The following is a 19253-nucleotide window of genomic DNA, read 5'->3' as shown; positions in this document are numbered from 1 at the left end:
ACACACACTCCAATATAATAGTTTAATTTGTCAATTTATTGTCACTTTCAAACAGATATGTACCTAAAATCTTAGAGCCAAACTTTAGCAGAACTCCAAGCAGTTTTCTTCTGCAACATGTTTTCTTTAATCTCAGTGGTTCTCTGTTGTTTCTCTTTTTACTTTTATTTCAACCCAGCTCACAATCTGACGTGTAATTTAATCTGCATTAAAACATGAATGAAGCAGATCTCACCATTTCGGAGAATTCGTTGCTCCCCAGATCCAGCCTCTCCAGCTGTGTCAGTCTGTGGATGGACCTCACACGAGGGAAAATGGAAACAGTTTTGTGACTTCAGTTTTATTTACACATGAACAAACATTCATATTCTCACAGTGTGATTCCTTATGTTTAAAAAAAATCTAAAATTCAGGGTGCATTCTCAAAAGCAAAACAGTTGAGACGGTTATATTTCTATGTATGATAGTGATAGAAACATACTAGTACAAGGGTGTCCAAAGTGTGGTCTGGGGACCATTTGTGGCCCTTGGAGTGACTTTGTGTGGCCGATACAATACAAATTTGGCCCCTCTGTCACAACTTTTTATTTTAAATACAGTAAAAGTATTACTAACAGAATTTTTTTTATGACAAAAATGTTAAGTATTTGTTTCTTCATAACCAAAAGTCTACTGGTTTGACTTAGCGCAAGCCGATTTTGCTTACACTAAGTCAAGTTTTATTTAATTTATTTAACTGGACTTAATATAGCAAGAGTTTTGAAATACTAACTTAAATCTTTTTCTTACAACAGAATAAATTTGTTCAATCAAGCCCAAATGAAATTTCTTCTGATACAGAAAATGTCCAAAATAATTTTAAAGTTTTGGAATAAATAACCTCAATTTTCTACAAAACTTGAATTGCTTTAATGTATTTTAATGTTTCTATTATTAATTTAAGTTTTGGACATCCCTGTAGTAGTAGATAGCAATATTTATTTAAGTTTATTTATGTGTGAGAGCTGCAGAATTATTATGTTAAATCTGTCTGTCTCTTTCACTTAAACACATATACCAAGATATACAGATGGTATCCTGTCTTACTTTGGCATGGTTTTCAGGTGGTTCTCTCTCAGCTCCAGAATCCGTAATTTGGAGAGCCTGAATAACAGAAGGAACAAAAGCCTAAACTTAATTCCTTTCATTTGCACTTAGATGCAACAGTAGGAAATACAAAAAAAGGACTAAAATAAAAATAAGATCAAGTAAAAAAGAAAAGCATCAGAAAATGCAACAGTTTTGAGTAGGAAATACAAAAACATACTTAGCAAAAAAAATGGTGACAAAAAAAGTTCCATCCTAAAATCAATGTTAGATTTTTTTGCCAACAAATATTGTCACCAATGGAGCTCCGACTTGAAAATAAGAGTTAATTTGTTACATGTAACAAAAATATGTTTATCAAATGTAATTTACTTATGTTTGTGTAACATCACAACTTAATAATCTTGGATAAATATAATTTCACTACTTTAACAAATTAACCGAGTTTGTTTTAATTAGATTAACTGTTTTTGTGTTTACGGTATCATTTTCTCAAAAAAATAAAAGCAAACCAAGAAAAAGAGTGCAGTAACAAGTGTTTAAAAAAAACACATTTTTACTGAAAAAAAGCTGTATAAATTATAAATCAGAAGCGAGATCAGTATCCCACAACATTTTCATAGTCATATTTAATAATGCTTTCTAAAATATAAGCTTTAAAATTAGCCTTAAGGGCATAATTCTCATGCATATCCTATACATGGAAGGCATCTCCAGAAATATGCTAAACACAAAATTCAGCTGTGATCTTTAAAAGTTATATAAAAATGTATTTGATAGTAAATAAATGTTTAATCCACCAAAAAAACACATTTACACTAAAAACCTCAAAATCTTACCAAGTATTTTCAGACTAGTTTCCAGTGCAAATATCTTATTACACTAGAAATAAGACAAAACTAAATTACAAGTAACTTTTCAGGAAGATATAGGAGTTTATTTTAAGTCAATAATTTCTTAATATTGATTAAAAAGTACTGGTTCCATTGGCAGATTATTTAAGTTATAATAAGACACTGTTTCCATGTTATAACTGCCAGTGGAACTGGAACTGGGTTGCTAGGTGATGGGCTGGGCTGGGCTGGGGTTGCTAGGTAACGGCATATCGGCTGTTGATTGTGGAATAAACTGCCACTGGAATTTTTAATCAATATTAAGGAATTATTGACTTAAAACAAGCTCATGCTTCTTGCTGAAAAATTACTTGTAAGTTAGTTTTAACGCATTTCAAATGTACTAAGGCATTTGCACTAAAAACTGGACAAAATTACTTTATTTCGTGTTTGTGCAGTGTATCAATTCACCTGCCAAAGTTAGCAGGCAGATACTCCAGGAAGGCATCATTCAAGAAGAGCTGGGTCAGATTCAGAAGCTGCGTGAAACCATCTGGGAGTCTTAAAAGAGAAAAATTCAATGAAAAACAACAGAAGAGGAAACAAAAACCAGTAACCTGGACAATGTGCTCAACTGGAGCTGTTTCATTCAGCTCCAACTGAAAGAAACATGGCCGGTTTCTAACATGCTAGCAGGAGCAGCTAACCACTGCTGGCCTGCAGATAACTCATCTGCTGCACAAGCGCAGCACAGAGACACACAAGAAGCATTTTCCTCTGCAGCATTCTTCACTTCTACATCACAAAACAGCAGTAATTACAGCACACACCGGAGACTCCAGCGATAAACGTGTTTACTTCCTGTAAATATGCAGATCTGATGAGTGGACATAACGGAGCCAACAAGACTGCATAGTGTCTGGATATTTTTATTAATTATTATGATGCGTCTCGCTTGGGTAATAAAAGAGGAAACAAAGCCTATATTTGTTTTAGAATACATTAGATTTTTTAATTAATTTGGATTCAGACAAAAATGCTTGCATTAAATCCAATTTTTCACATAAAATATAAAATACTCCAGTCATTTTTACATTTGGTATACTATTAAATCATCACCTAAAATGATCTTTCAACTTTACAGCAATCAAAAAGTGTCTACTAAAATTTTGAGAAAATTCCTTTGATTATGAATCTGAACTTTGACTAGGCCACTTCCAAATATTTAGTTCCAGTTACAAAACACATGTTGGTAAAATAAAAGATTACTTAAGACCTAAATTAGTCAAAGATAGGTATAATTTTGGCTTACTGTACATAAATAAATGTTGAAATTAAATCAAAAGGTGTTTCAATCAAGTTTTAGTTAAAAAAATAACCAACAATCGGGTTATTTAAATTTAATTAAGCAGATAATAAAAACTACAGCCGTAGGGGTTTAGATCAGGCAATAACAGAGTTAGTATATCTGTAATTTTCTCTGGTTTTATTAAAAGTTCAAAATAATGTATGGACAATTAAATGCATAAAGTTTAATTGCAATTTAATAACTTCCCCATGAAAAAAAACAATGTTTTCATATAAACTCTATCGTTTATTCCTTAAAGAAACAATTTAGATCGTAAACTAAAGTTGGTCAACTCAACTCATTATTCTACCAGAAAGGAAGAAGTTATTTGGTTAAATGTTTTTATTTACTCTATATGCATTGTATTGTCTCTGTACAAGCAAAAACTCATATTTGTCATAATTGAGCAAAAAATGTTGGTCTAGTTTCTACTGCAGATATCTTAATACACTTTAAATAAGACAAAAACTAACTTAAAACTCATGAGCAATATATAGAAGCTTGTTTTAAATTAATAATTGCTTAATATAGATTTTAAAAAGTGCTAGTTTCATGTAACAAGACATTTTCCATTTTGGAAGTTAAATAACCTGCACTTTTTCATCAATATTGAAGAATTATTTACTTGAAACAAGCTCCTTTAAAAGTTATTTAAAATTTTGTTTCGTCTTATTTCAAGTGTACTAATAAGTTTACACTAGAAACTAGACCAAATATAGTATTTGTGTTTTTGGAAACTGGAATTAAACCCACAACTTTCTTTCAAGCCACAGTTGCCCAACAAACAGCAACTATTCTTTTAAATTCATTTTTATCTGAATTGAAAACCTCAAGAATGAAGGCAACTATCTAGAAAGAATCCAAGTCAAAAGCTGCTTCACTTTTTTCTTGTAATTGTCAATCATTGCTCTCCTTAGTGATTTTTGTGATTCTACCATACACAATGCAGACATTGTAGTTTTTTAGGGCGCTTTTAAAAACTTTGTACTTTGTAAACCCTGCGGCGGATCCATACTTCAATATCGAGGCTATAAGTGTACAGATTTTATGTCTACAAGATTTAAAGAAACATTTTTTCCTTCAGGAAGTTAAAGAAACTTATTTTAAAGATACTTCTGAGTTATTTAGCAAGACTTTCCCCAAGCTGCTAAGTAGAAGCATTACAATAAGCTGCAGTTGTTTCAGTCAAACCAGGATAAAGAGAAAGATTCAGGTTTGTAGAGATAGAAAGTATTTGGATCTTACTTGGTAATGGGGTTGACGCTAGCTTCTACCACAGACAGGCCTTTACAGCATTTTATATTATCTGGAAACTCCTGGATTCCTGTTGGAGTGAATCATAATATCAAGCTCCAATCAATCAATCAAGTTTATTTGTATAGACCCGTTGCAGTGTGATGTCATGCATCCAAGATCCCGCCCCAATCTCCCTACTGGAAGGCAAAAAGCTGCAGGCTAACGATGATTAGCATTGGTTTCAGCTGTTAAGTTATCAATACAACGCTCTAAAATGTAAATGCATGCCTGATATATAAAATTAAAAGGCACGCAGTGCTTTGCAACACTACAACAACTAGATAAGGTCAGAAAGAGAACCGCGAGAGCGAGGAAAGTAGGCTGGTTATGCTAGCATGACTATGAGAACCTTAACATGTAGATGTGCTGCAGAATTCTGTGTGTTTTGGTTCAGTTACAAAAGTAAAACAGGAAACCTAAACACCAACTCTGACAGATCATCAGTAGACCAGGTGTTTAAATTAGCTAATTAACCACCGCTGTGTTAGCTTAGCTATTAGCAGCGGTAGGTAATCTACCACAGGTATTGCTTATTAATAATCGCAAAACAAACATCAAACCTAAAAACATAAACCTGTAAGGTACTGAATGTTCTGTTCTTTGTGTTTGAGTGTTTCTTGGTGTTGAATCCTGAAACATAAAGCGGCAATGTTGTCAGTTGCCATGGCAACGAGTCCGTGTGTGTGTGGCGTAGTCGACACAGAGAGCGAGAAAAAAAGTGGTTTTGAGTTGTTCTTCAGCGGTTTTTCTGCATTACTTTTTCCTTTGCTGTGGCGCATAGCACTAAATTAGTCGTACCTACATCTCCGGGTTTCATTTAGTTAAAGTCGTTCTATCGAAAGTAAAAGTCTAGTCTTTTTGCCCTCCAAATTTCTGTGCATGCGCAAAACTTCCGCATGTAAACAATAACATGGAAGGGGTCAATAGCACATTTCAGCAGCAAGGCAATTCAAAGTGCTTTAAAAAGTAGTCAAAAACATATAGAGCCACCAATTGTGAAGCTAGTAGCAAACATTACATTTTGTTGAGCGCCATCATCAAAAATCATCGTTACACTTCAAAATGTGATTATTGTTTCATTTATTATGATTCAAAAGAAACTCTAAACAGGTGGGTTTTTAGGTATAGATTTAAAGGAGCTCAGTGTTTCAGCAGTTTTTAGGTTTTCTGGAAGCTTGTTCCAGATTTGTGGTGCATAGAAGATAAATGCTGTTTCTTCATGTTTGGTTCCAGAAGCAGAAGACCTGAGAGGTTTGGAAGGTTAATATAACAACTACAGATCGTTTTGTAAATTTAGCCAGCGTATTTGTTTTTGCACCTTACCGTTTTTACTAATGTCTAACTCTTTGAGGTTAACCAGGCTGGCGATGGTGGTGGGAAGATTGGAAAGGTCGTTATCAGGCAAACTCAGCTTCTTTAGGGCCTGGCACTGGAAGAGTTGCTGTGAGAGAAAACAATGGAGAAGAAAAGAATATTTTAATCGCATGAAAAAGTCAAACAGACATCAAACAGAACGCCACATAACCAGACAGAGTACTGAAAGTTTGCTGCAGGCTTGGATAAGCTGGTCTGTCTAGCTGCTTCTTCTCATAAATAATGCAGATTTAATTTTCTCCATACAGTTGTCCTGGAGGACAAAAGAGTAATAAAAAGAAGCAGCATTCAGTATTATGTATGAGGAAATGCAGCATACATAATGGTGAAAAGAGCATAGATAAACATTTTAGAGGGTTTAAATTTTCTAAATACCATGAAAAGGTGAAAAATTACTTAACCAAATTCATCAACAAATATGTTGTATCACTGAAAATTAATTCATAAAAACACAGTTTTTACTCAGAGGATTTAAGTATTTCATATTTTAGTAATATTAAAATGTTGAGTATAACAAAACACAAATAGATACGAGTTGCTAATGACATAACTAATATTTCTCACAAGAAGGTCATCAAAAAATGTTGCTAAAAATGCAATAAAGCAAATATAAATCCAATTCAAATATTGTAAAAATATTTTCAAACCAAATCTCACTTTTTTATTTATTTTATTTTATTAAGATCGCGCAGTAGTAGAATCTCTCAGTAGCCTACTAGAAACTTTTAGGAAGCCTGAAGAATTTATATTTGAGAGCTGCTACAAATTAGTTTTCACTCCTTCAAAGAAAGAAATATAAAGATCAGAAATTGGCTAAATGTTATGGTGAATTCTTTAGTAATTTCCCTAAAAATAAGTGAAGAAATGTCTCACTAAAAGGCACAAACCAAAATTTCAACTGGGACTTTCAAACCACCAGACAGATTTTGGTCATTTTACCATTTGGTTGGTTGTTTAAACATTTTTTCCTCATCTCTCCACTGTTTCAGCTTTACGGAAATTTAATTTAATTTACTGCAGCAATTCATAGATTTTCTGAATTTGTTACTCCACGCAGAATTTACACTAAACTATAATCCATACAATAATTTCGGCATGTAAAATAAATTTTCCAGAGACATGAAACCAATATGCAGATCTACATATATTATGCAAAAATGCCCAAATCACTCAAAATCACTGAGGAAGAAAGCAGAACTGAAATCTAAAGGACATAATGACAGTCCTTTGTCATCCGACCGGACTGACGAAATGTTCTGAATAATAAATGGGGGAAAACGTTTTTAATGCGAGTGCATTTATTCAGTAAGAAAAAAATATCTAATTCACTTATTAAATTTCACTGTCAATTTTTGTAGCATTTATTTATTGTAATGAAACAAAAGAAGAAATTGGTTCATTTGGTGTATTTATATTCTTTTTGACTCATGTATGGAAAAGTTAAGGAAATTACAGAAAATAAACAAATTGATAAATAAATACATTTATAAATAAATATATAAATACGTAAATAAATAAATAGATGAATAAATAGACAAATAAATACATAAATAAATAAATAGATAAATCACATTTTATAGCACAAACAAGTAACTATGTCACCTTGGGTTGTTTATAAAAATAAACCAAATATGACATAAGAAATTTGACTCTGTAATTTAAAGCCTTACAATTGGGCCTCTGTCTCTTTAAGAAGCTTCTGTTCTTTCTGAAACTCCGCCTTCAGGAAGTCATCACAACATGGCTCCTCTGTTAATCTTCTATCAACATTTTCCCCAGCGTTTCTCTGAGAAGTAGCTCGTATAACGAGCTCAGCGGATGTACGGATCCACCAGGTGTTTGCTAATTGCTGCTGGCTAGTCTGAAGGAGGAGCCCTCAGGTGTTTTGCACAGATTAACGGTTGCTACTGTTGCTAAAGGATTTCTCAAACAAGCATGCATTTGATGAAGGAATCACATTATCACATGATGTAAAGCTCAAAAATTTAGATTTTCTATAATACTTTCCCTTTAAATAGTAAATATATTGGTTGAAGTCGTGGACAAATCAAACGTCTGTATTGATTTTATTTGTCCAAATCTTAGCAGCATTGCCACAGTCACATTCAGCTCTTCAGCAACTGAAATAAGTGAAAATGATGGCTCACACCGGGCCATACTCAAACACATGAAAAGGTCTGTCCAACTCACTTATAAAGGCCCATCAATCAGCGGCTAAACACAATCTTGGCACACGTTGTCACGGCCGAGCAGACTCTTTATTTATTCAGTTAAATGCACGTTTGGCCTGCCTCTCACAAAGACCTATTAGTTGGTCTCCATCCAAGCAGGCTAAGTTTAGAAATCCAATTCACCATCTTTGTCATTTAAACCAGGACAGAATACCAATACATGTGACAGCCCGCTTATAAACAGCACCTTTAATTCTCCTTGAGATATTAGAAGGGATATCTCTGAAACTTTTCAGAGCTACAGGCTTGTTTTAAGTCAATAATTCCTTAACAATGACCAAAAGACGCTTTGCTCTATTCACTTATAACAAGACATATTTCCATAACTATTCTTTTTTGTCAATTTTATGGAATTACTGACTCAACACAAGCTCCTCTGTCTTGCTGAAAAGTTACTTGTAAGTACGCGTTGCCTTATTTCAAGTGTACCAAGATATTTGCACTAGACCAAACACACTTGGAAAGATTTTGCTTTTGCAGCGAAAGCAAAACAAGTGGAAGGAAATGTTAATATATATATATATATATATTTTTTACAAGTGAAACTCTGAACATCTGCAGACACATTTTGATTAGAATGTGAAATTTTTTGTTTTCTCAGACTGAATGGTCACTGAGCTGTCTTAAGTCTTGTTACAGATTCCCATTTAGGTGAATACTTAACTTGACTTTTCAAACGCATGAATATCTAACCAAGTTGCACAGAAATCCAGGAGAGGAAACCATCTTCTCTCCTCCCCAGCTTCACTTTTCGGCTCATTTCTCAAACCACATGGGATAAACAGTCCCTAAAGTATTTTCTGCCTCTGCTTTGGGGTTTCCTCCAAGTGGGTCGGGACAGAAAACCCACCATCCTTCCATCGCAGATGAACAGGATACCAACACCACCAATTATTCCAACTGAGAACCAAAGGAGCTGAAAAAAGGAGGATTCTCAACCAAAATATTCTGACTTTATTCTCAGAATTCTGATTCTTTTTCTGAGAATTGAGACTATTTTCAGAATTCTGACACGCAACTCAAAATTTTGAGATTACTTTTTTCCCCTCACAATTATGACTCTTAACTCAGAATGTGAGACCAAAACTCACAATCTGAAATTAAAGTAAAAATTCTGTGATAAAAAACTGAAAAAAAATTATTCTGAGAAAAAAAAAACTTAAGAAACTCAAAATTCTTAGAAAAAAGTACCCGAAACACTTATAAAATGAATCAGTATAATGTAATTTTACACCAATCTGATGGTTGAATAACCTAAATAATTCAGCAGCACAAATGGGTTTCAGAATTCAAAATGTAGCTTATGTTGTTGATATATGATTTCCAATTAAAATATGATTACCGTATTTACGGGACGATAGGGCCCACATTACTATAAGCCGCATCTACAATTAAAAAACTAAAGAAACTGGAAGCGTACACATAAGCCGCTGGTATCTCCACCGCTCTCGGTTTTCCACTGCGTCCTTAATAAATCAGCTGGATATATTAAGGACTCAGCCCTCCTACTGCCAGATCGAGAGCCTTCAACTTAAAAGCGGGATCATATGAACTTCTTCGTGTGGTTTGCATGATGAGCGGGTATGAGTTTGAAAACATTTCTCAGTCGTGCCTGCTGCTAGCATGTGCTTGTTCTACAGGAAAATTAGCACTTTCTTCTTTGATTTTCAATTTTGACTTCCAATGATTCACTTCCTGCTAGAGAGCCCCCTGGCGGTTGAAGAAAAATCCACAGAAAAGCCGCACCGGGCTGTAAGAGGCACGGTTCAAAGTGTGGGGGAAAAGTAGCGGCTTATAGTCCGAACAATACGGTAAATGCAATAAATCAATTACATTAATTTGATTAGAAATACCTACAGAGGTCCACCACTAATCAAGATAAAAGCTGCTACTTGCAAGATGAATTTAACAGGACTTTATACGAAATGGTTTTAGATTGAGAAACAGAAATTGGAGCAAAACCAGGTGAACAGGTGCTCACCTTGGGTAGTTCTTCGATCTGGTTGGCGTCCAGGTAGAGTTCCTCTAAGGTTCTCTCGAAACTGAATATTTCCTTTGGGACCTGCTGAAGGCTGCAGTGAGAGTAGTCCAGCACTGAGATCACTTCCTCTTCACCACGGAAACAGCGGCACGGCACCAGCCGGCCAATCAGCTTCCGTTTGGTGGTCATCTCCAGACACTGCACTGTAAAAAACAAGAGATGGGAGATGTTTAATTTTATAGATTTATTTCAAAAGATAATCATAAAAAAGATTGAGCTGGTGTTAAAAGCCATAAGGTATATTTGAGTTGCATTAATTCAGACTGAGGTGTTAAAAATAAATCTTTAATCTTTCATTCAGTGCAAATTCTCACATTAAAAATATTACCATTAAAATACAACAATGACATTGGGACTCTTTCTTGGTTATAATAATCTGGGATTGGCTCTTAGTAACAGTACACTGCAAAAACACAAAATCTTACCAAGTAATTTTGGTTTAGTTTGTAGAGCAAACATCTTAGTGCACTTGAAAAAAGACAAAACTAATTTACAAGTAATTTTTCAGCAAAATTTAAGAGATTGTTTTAAATAAATAATTTCTTAATATTGATGAAGAAGTTCCAGTTGCACTGACAGATTATTTCATTTATAACGTGGGAACAATGTTTTGTTACAGGTGAAATAATCTGCCAGTGGGACAAGTACTTTAAAATGTTTTTTAACTGCTCTGGTTCTAACAGGACAAGTATTTTTATGACATTTTTAGTATAACCTCCCCCCAAATACTTCTCTTTTTTTTTTTTTTTAAAGTTTGAGCCAGTGTAACAACAGGAACAGGACACAGGACTTGAGCGACACAGAGCAAAAATGTGGTCATTTTCTTTAAAGCTGCAGTATATAACTTTAATAAAAAACAGATTTGTTACATATTTGTTTAAACTGTCACTTTGTCGTGATAATATAGCATGAGACGGAAAATCTGTGAAAAAAATTGAGCTCTAGTTAATGGTCTCCAAATGCTAACTAGAAATAACCAATCGGAGACAGGAGGCACATCTTAGCGCTGTCAATCACTCTCACGCTCACCCTCTCGCTTATTCTTTGCTAAGCTACAGCTGGCTCATCACAATATAACCTGCTATGAATGCTTACGCTAGATAGCATAGCCACTGATGATGTTTTCCTGAAAGAGTAAGTTGTTTCTCCACCCTTAATACACTGAGCAGTGCATACACAAGCATGATTGACAGTGTTGAGACCTTCCTCCTTTATTGAGAACATTGCATTTTAGCAAACTGCAGCTTGGGTTTTTTCAAAGATTGTCTTTCTCACGCTCTTTTATCACAACATGGTGACAGTTTTAATAAATACGTACTCACTGCAGCTTTAACAGAGGAAACAAAGTGAACTCAACCTTCAGGGCACAAATGTGAAATCAAACTGTATTTGAGAGAGCCTGAAATGAGGTGTAAAACTGGGAAACAGATGCATGACGGAGAAAACCGCCGTAAACCAGCAGTTACCCGGCTCAAAGCAGGCTGAGGCTCGACTCCTCGACAGACGCACACAATCGCTCTTTTCATGCAACAAGCCGTATAATTACACCAGAGATATAATTAAAATAGATCTTTTGTGATTCTGTGACAACATCACTCTGTTCCACAACTGTGTTTGAAAAGCTGCTGGCTGAATGGCAGAAGTAGGCTAAGCGTGCATATTAACAACCTCCAGTGGGGATTCATCACCAAGATTTATCGCTTCACGCCCAAAACGTTCATGAAACCCAAACGGCTTTAATGCCGGATCTTTTGAAAAGAACAGTGGTCAAATCATGTCCAAATGCCGCCGTGATTTTGTTTTTTGATCATCAGATGTGAAGAAGAAGGAGTCATGGGGGCAAAAGAAGATGCAACCCGACTTCTTCCTTAACTGCAATCACTGTCAGTGTCGGCGTTGAACCCGGAGATTTACTGCTTTGATAAACGTGGAAACTGTTGGCTTGCTGGACCGTCTGCTAAAAATATTACCAAGTATTTTTCTCTAGTTTTCAGTACAAATAACTTAGCTAAATTTAAATAAGACAAAATTAACTTACAATAAACTTGCAGCAAGAAATATGAGCTTGTTTTCATTCAAGTTTTATTTTAATTAGTTTGTCAATAATTTTGATGATTTAGTGATCCGCCTATCTCTAGTTTATTTATCTTCATGATGCTTGTTTGATCACTTATATTCTATAAAGCATTTGCTGAAATTACATTACAGGTGAAATCCATTTACACTGAAAAAACATAAAATCTTACCAAATATTTTTTGTCTAGTTTTTAGTGCAAATATCTCAGTACTTGAAATAAGACAAGACTAACTAACATGCAATTTTTTCAGCAAAATATAGGATGCAACAATTCCTTAAAATTGTAGAAAAAGTTCTAGTTCCACTGGCAGATGAATTCAGTTACAACAAAATATCTTTCACATGTTATAAGTGAATTTATCTGACAATGGAGCAAGTACTTTTTCATCAAATTTAAGGAATTATTGACTTAAAACAAGCAACTAAATCTTCAAAAACTGCAATGAAAACACTTTGTTGCATCACAGAAGTCACATGTTGCCACTGGCGCAAACCATGAAGACGACGACGCCAGGAAGTAGCAGAAGGATCGTAAATTGCATGAATAATTGGGTTACTTGTTTTATGTAAACACCGCAATTACAATTTTTTTTTTCAACATTAGGAGAATATTTACAAAGTTTTGAGCACATTTGTAATGGTAACACAGATAGGGTCTGAATGCAGCTAAACATTAATACAAGGCTTTGGTGTGGTTGAGTGCCTTTAGTTAATTTAGTTGTATATATTGTTATTATTATTATTGTGTGTTTGTTTATTTATACTGTATATATTTGACCTTTTGCACGGGAGCTGCAATGGAAATTTCGTTGAATTCTGTTCAATGACAATAAATGCTATCTATCTATCTATCTTTTGTCTTCTATGTCATGCACTGCAAATAAATGGCAACTTATGGCATAACAGGGAAAATCCTATCATTTTCTGCTTAATAATGTTTCTAATTCAACAAAAAGAGGGACTTATTAAGGACAAACAGGGCAACAAAGACAGAAAATAGGCAAGTAGGGCAATCACCAGAGAGGACAGAGAGACCGAAGGTAAAACTGAAGGAGCAGCAATGCAGCATCACAGCAACTGGAGTATTCGCCCTCAGGAATATTTTACTGAGAACAAAGCCGATCCTGACAGAAAAGCAGCAGCTGCTGGAGGAAAAACTGAAACAACAGAACAGCTCAACAATGGCCAAGTCCAAACCCTGATGTCAAAACTCTGGTAACTGCAACAGAGAAGAACTTCCTGTGTGAACCGAAGGCTTTTTATTGGAGGAGCAGAGAACCCAAAACCTCAAGTAAAGGTAGAACTTCTTCGACGTATTTTTACTCAAGTAAAGGTAAAAAGTAGCCAACCAAGAAATGACTCAAGTAAAAAAGTATTTGGTAAAATGTCTACACAAGTACTGAGTAACTGATCAAATTATCAATCATTTAATGTTTAACAATGACATCATCAGACGGAACAAAATGTAAAGTGGAAATTTAGGTCATTTAAGGACCAAAATCACAATAATTCATATAAGTAACAAAAAATAACAAAATAAGGCAAAAGAAAATTTTACAATTCCGTTTCTTTCAATAAAAAACTTATAAACTTTAACAAAAACTGCAGGTGTGTCTGTGTCTGGTGAATGTTTTGGTTAAAACATGTTTGTTTCTCACTCAGTGGGTTGAAAATTCAGAAATTTCACTCAAGTAAGAGCAGAAATACTTCATAATAAAATTACTCAGATAAAAGGAAAACAAACCTAATATTTTGGGTGATTCTGTAAATACAGGTTAGATTACAAATAAACTGTAACTAATATAGAAAACTGAATTAATTTAAAGTCACGATTTTGAGCTCAAAGGCAGAATTTTGAGAAAAAAACTCAACAAAAGCTAGTTAGCAGTTAGCATTTTGACATTTGTGTACTTCCTGTTTGTCACCTCTAGTGATCTTTCACTCTTATCTTTGTTTTTAAAAACAAATAGTACTTTTTCTTCTCTCTCTCTCTCCGTGTGTGTGTTCTGTCCTCCAGCAGCCTGACAGGGTGAATTCCCCTGAGCGCCATGACAGCCACCGCTTCACGTGCGGCCCTGTTGTTGCCACAGTAACTGCTGCCATGGAGACCGTCTCCCAGGAGCCGGGTGTATTTTTATTCACTCTCTCTGTCATAAAACAGGAGCGCTCACTCAGTGGGCGACCGCTCCACATTCGGTTGCGCTTAAAGTAGAGCCGGCTACACCAGACGCTTTTATAGCACCTGAATCAGAGCTGAGCCGGGCTCCTGCAATCACTCACAATTAAACCATCACACACACACACACACACACACACACACACACACACACACACACACACACACACACACACACACACACACACACAACTCTGAGAGAACCAGAAACATCCAGGCACACAAGCTCACTTACTTTATGATTTCTTGTGACAGTGACAGCGAGGATAAAAATGAAAATCCAATGAGAAATGGATGAATAGGTGTGACATGCAGTTAGTTTGTTCTGTCTGGTAACACTGAGTGGATAAACCAGTTGACAAATAGACAGGTGCCCAGATAGACAACGGCGAGAGAAATGCTCCGTAATGCAGATGTGTGATGATTTTTATTAGTTTGGAAATCGCTGCAAGCCAGTCGTTACTCACCCACTCCTACCCTTATCTCCTGTCAGATCTCTAATTACTAATTTTAACACCGCTGAGTCAAAGTGACTCTACTGATGTATGCAGGTTTGTTTCATGTAGCGCAATTTAGAAAATTACATATGTGAACTGCTTCAGGACCATGTAGCACGTTATCATACAACATAAAATTTTATTACAAAGTTTTCTTCAGATAAGATCTGGTTAGTACAGAAGAGGATTAGGGCCACTGGAAAAAAAAATTCTGATTTATTTCTGGGGGGTTTTCTGAGAATTATGATGTTTATTTCAGAATTCCGGAAAATTTTTCCTAAAAATTCTGACTATTTTTTGAGAATTCTGCCTTTGATCTCAAAATCCTGACTTGTTTGGCAGAATTCTGACGATAATTTCAAAATTTCTCAGAATTCTGCCTTTGATTACAAAATTCTGACTTTAATCTCAAAATTCTCACTTAAATCTCAGAATTTCTACTTTTTTCCCTCAAAAGTCCAACATTCCTATTGCTGGAATTCTGACTTTCTCAGAATTCTGACAAGTTTTCTCAGAACTCTGTCTCTGATCTCAAAATTCTGACTTTAATCTCAAAATTCTTACTTTTTTCCCCTCAGAAATCCAACATTCCTATTGCTGGAATTCTGACTTTCTCAGAATTCTGACAAGTTTTCTCAGAACTCTGTCTCTGATCTCAAAATTCTGACTTTAATCTCAAAATTCTTACTTTTTTCCCCTCAGAAATCCAACTTTCCTATTGTTGGAATTTAGACTTTCTCAGAATCCTGATGATAAATTCAGAATTCTGTAAATTTTTATCAGAATTCTACCTTTGATCTCAAAATTCTGACTTTGATTCTGAAAAATCTAAGTAAGAATTCTGAGATTAAAGTCACAATAGTCAGAATTATTATTTTCTTTTTCTCTTTGGCCCTAATCCTCTTCCATAGGTTAGGTCTCTGTGCTAACACAATGTCAGTAAAAGTAGTTTTGGCTGAAGACAAATTCATGGCCCAATCCATGCAAAAACAAAACAGAAGAAGACACATCTGTCATGAAGGATGAGCTGGAATGTCTTTTGCTTTTTTAAGAGAAATATTTTTTCCTCATGGAATCAAAACCCAGTGCAAGTGAACCAGGATCCGAGTGTTTTCACACGCGCAGCTGGTTCGCTCCGGCAGGCAGAGAGGCTCCAGGTGGCAACGTCTGTAAAAACTCAATGACCCTCAAAGCACCGCGTCTAAAAATAACAAGGAGCCGACGCCACAGAAAGCAGAGCAGCTGACAGCTACCTGCACCTAAAATATGGCAATCAATTATGGTCAAATGCATGAATGAACAAATTGGTCAAACTGTTTCTCAGACTTCAGCTTCTAAAGCGAGATAAAAGTTTGGGATGCTTCTGCTTTGGATGGCTTGAAGCGATAAATAATTTAGCATCAACTGTTATCAAGCTATGCTAACATATTTAGCTATTATGGTTCAAAAGCTGCCAAAGTTTTCTGTTACTCCGTTTCTGTGGTGAGGGGATTTGTTGAAGTTTCTTCAGTTCTACAAGAAAAAATATTACAAGCAAGAGTAACGGTGCATTTTGTGAATGATTATTGTCCTTATTGTGCTACTGCATATATATTTTTTTTAGCATTTTCCAGACAATTATTAGAAAAAATCAGATGAAACAATAAAATATTTAAACTGGAAAGTTTGTACCAATAAAAACAAAGGCTGGAATTAAATCAAAAGCTTCTTTAAAAAGTAAATAAATCAAAACCTAGAAACAGAATGGATGTTGTATTAAAAGTGGAAATTCATTTTAATATGAAATTGGTATGAAATAAAACAGTATATGATACAAATTATTATAAGTTGGTGTCATATTGAGTAAATCTTCTAAATCAATCAATGAATCATAATTTTTGTTTTCTTTTCAGGAATGAAAAATGCAATAAATTATGTCCTAATTGTTTTTAAGTTTATTGGTCAGCAATAAACAGTAAAATAAACAATAAATAAACAATAAAACTGAATGTATTAACATTTACATTATGTAAAAGACAATAACATTTTAAGGGAAAAGTTTTAGCTGTCAACATTCTGTCTCCCGGCAACAGTGAGGAGTGAAATGTATCTGACCTTTGACCCAGTTTCATAACTGAAGTCAAGTTTGAGGACAAAGATTAGCTAGAAAGATCCAAAATGTCAAAAATGTCATAAAATCTAAACTTACAATTCTTTTAATTTTATAGAATTGAAAAGTATTTCAGCTCATTTTCATTCAGTTAAATTACAGAAAATTAATTCAAAATCAAAGTAATCTCAGGAAGATATTTAAAAAAGGAAATATGTTCATACATTTTCTAAGCAAGAAAGTGTATGAACGTTCATTTTCCAGCAGATTTGTAAAATTTGGACTTTAGATATTATTGTTTGGACAACCGTATGCATTTAAATAATGATGCAATCACAATTTATGAAATCAGAAATCAAAGATGAAACCAAAACAGAATTTAAGACATTTTCAGCAGTAATCACATAACTTAAAGCAAACAAAACTGCTTTTGAATGTTATTTTGACATGTTTTAACATCAATTTGGCCAAATGAACTTGATCACATCAACCAGATGCAGTAATAATTTAAACATTCACGCTTCCGTGTTTTTCCACGTTTGACATTTGATAGTTTTACATCTTTTCCTAAAAGTTTTCAGAAATTCAAACAAATGTTTAGCAGGTTTCAAACATTTCCAGATCAAGTTTTTCACTCCTGCAACTATTTCTGAGCGACAGAGAGAAATCTTCATCTGTGTCTCTTTTTCTCCTCCCCATTTCCAGGCCACTCGTCTTTTTTCTCGTTCTGTTTATCCTGGGTTGTGCTCAGTGGCCCAGTTCTTTCTGCACATCTCCTCTTCCTCTCGTTCTTTCTCGTCTATTATCCCTCTCAGGCTCCTCTTGCTCTCGCACAGCTCCTTCTGCGTCTGTCTGTGTTTAACGCATTATTTTTTCTTTCCTTCATTTTCCATCTTACACTTCTACCATCTTGAATCAGGAAGAGTGCGTTCTTGATTCTCTGCTGCAAATGTATCTAAAATAAGATGATATTTTAATTTCCATGAGTCGAGTGTCCGGAAAGACAAACTTGTTTTTTTTTTTAGGGTCAACAGACTATAGAAAGTCACTTTTTTATTTCAGTAACTGTGACAGAAAGTGGAAAATGATAATTTGGAGACGAATTAACTTAACAGAAATGTTTTTGGACATGTAGGAAAACCCAGTTCCGGGATTCAAACCGAAAACCTTCTTATGCTAACAACTGCGTTATCATACATTCCTGACATCACGTTACATTCTCTGCTGTACAGAAATCAACACAAAACATTTAGCTTGTAGGCAGAACAGTTTTTATATTCTTGTTTTAACATAATTATCGCAAACATTGGCTGGATGCAAAGTTTCTAAACAAGCTTTTAAGCAAAGTGGTAGTAAACTCTTAGAGCTGGGACTGATCAAACCGAAAATCTATTTTGGATTCAATATTGACATGAGTCTTGGATCTACGGAAGAAGATTAGAGCCAAATGAAAAAAATTAAAAAGAATTCTCGACTTTTTTTTTCAGAATTCAGACTTTAATTTCAGTTTAAGGTAATTCTGAGATAAACCTTACACTGAAAAGAATTCACTTTTTTTCCTCAAAATTCTGATGTTGATCTAAAAATTATGCATTTTTCTCTTAGAATCCTGGTTTTAATCTCGAAATTCTGAGTTTTGATCTCAGAAGATCAAGTCATAGTTTTGAAATTTTTTTTTCAAATGTCCCTAATTGTCTTCCGTCTTGGTCAGATACTGAGCAGAGTCCTTCGATCCAGATGGCATTTTCAATGTAGCTGCATGCCGTACGCTTGCTGTTTTTATTTATTTGTGTAAACAATACATATTTTCAGGAATTTTTAAATTTTACTATACCGTTTTATTGTTATTGAGAAGATATTATCTGTTTTGTTTTTTTTACAGATTATGCTTCGTTCTTCATCTCCCTCAGCGACATCCTGTCACTTCTGCATCCTCTCTTATAACACAACCTGTCATATTTGCTGCTTTTCTCCATAAATGACATAAAACTGATTATTTTCCTTTCATTAATGATACCATAATGTCACATTTGGAACAGAAATGAAACAAAATCAAATGAAGCTGTGTTTCAGTTTTGGTTTATGCTTTCTTGCACATTTGATTTATTTACACAGTTTTTTGTTAGGGGCAGGTTTTGACCACTTTTACACAAAATATATTAAAGGTAAAATTACAGTTATAAATGTATGTATCATAGAGCCATC

The 19253-nt window shown here is 34.6% G+C and overlaps 1 protein-coding gene across 15 annotated transcripts in view; it reads right to left on the bottom strand.

Moving 5' to 3' along the window:
• Window positions 1-19253, bottom strand: part of lrrc7 (leucine rich repeat containing 7) — a 142558-nt gene that overhangs the window by 44577 nt on the left and 78728 nt on the right. For all 15 annotated transcript variants that reach the window (XM_028028248.1, XM_028028249.1, XM_028028245.1 and 12 more), the window contains 6 exons: window positions 10150-10352; window positions 5887-6004; window positions 4513-4591; window positions 2391-2480; window positions 1087-1143; window positions 236-299 (listed from right to left, as the gene is read on the bottom strand). In XM_028028248.1, coding sequence (XP_027884049.1) covers window positions 236-299; window positions 1087-1143; window positions 2391-2480; window positions 4513-4591; window positions 5887-6004; window positions 10150-10338 — 597 coding nt within the window. In that variant the 5' untranslated portion in view covers window positions 10339-10352. The remainder of the gene's footprint in view (window positions 1-235; window positions 300-1086; window positions 1144-2390; window positions 2481-4512; window positions 4592-5886; window positions 6005-10149; window positions 10353-19253) is intronic.

Source organism: Xiphophorus couchianus, chromosome 9 (genome assembly GCF_001444195.1).
Source record: "Xiphophorus couchianus chromosome 9, X_couchianus-1.0, whole genome shotgun sequence".
Taxonomy (NCBI): domain Eukaryota; kingdom Metazoa; phylum Chordata; class Actinopteri; order Cyprinodontiformes; family Poeciliidae; genus Xiphophorus; species Xiphophorus couchianus.
Note: the sequence above shows the minus strand (reverse complement) of the source record. Positions and strands in the feature narration are given on the sequence as shown.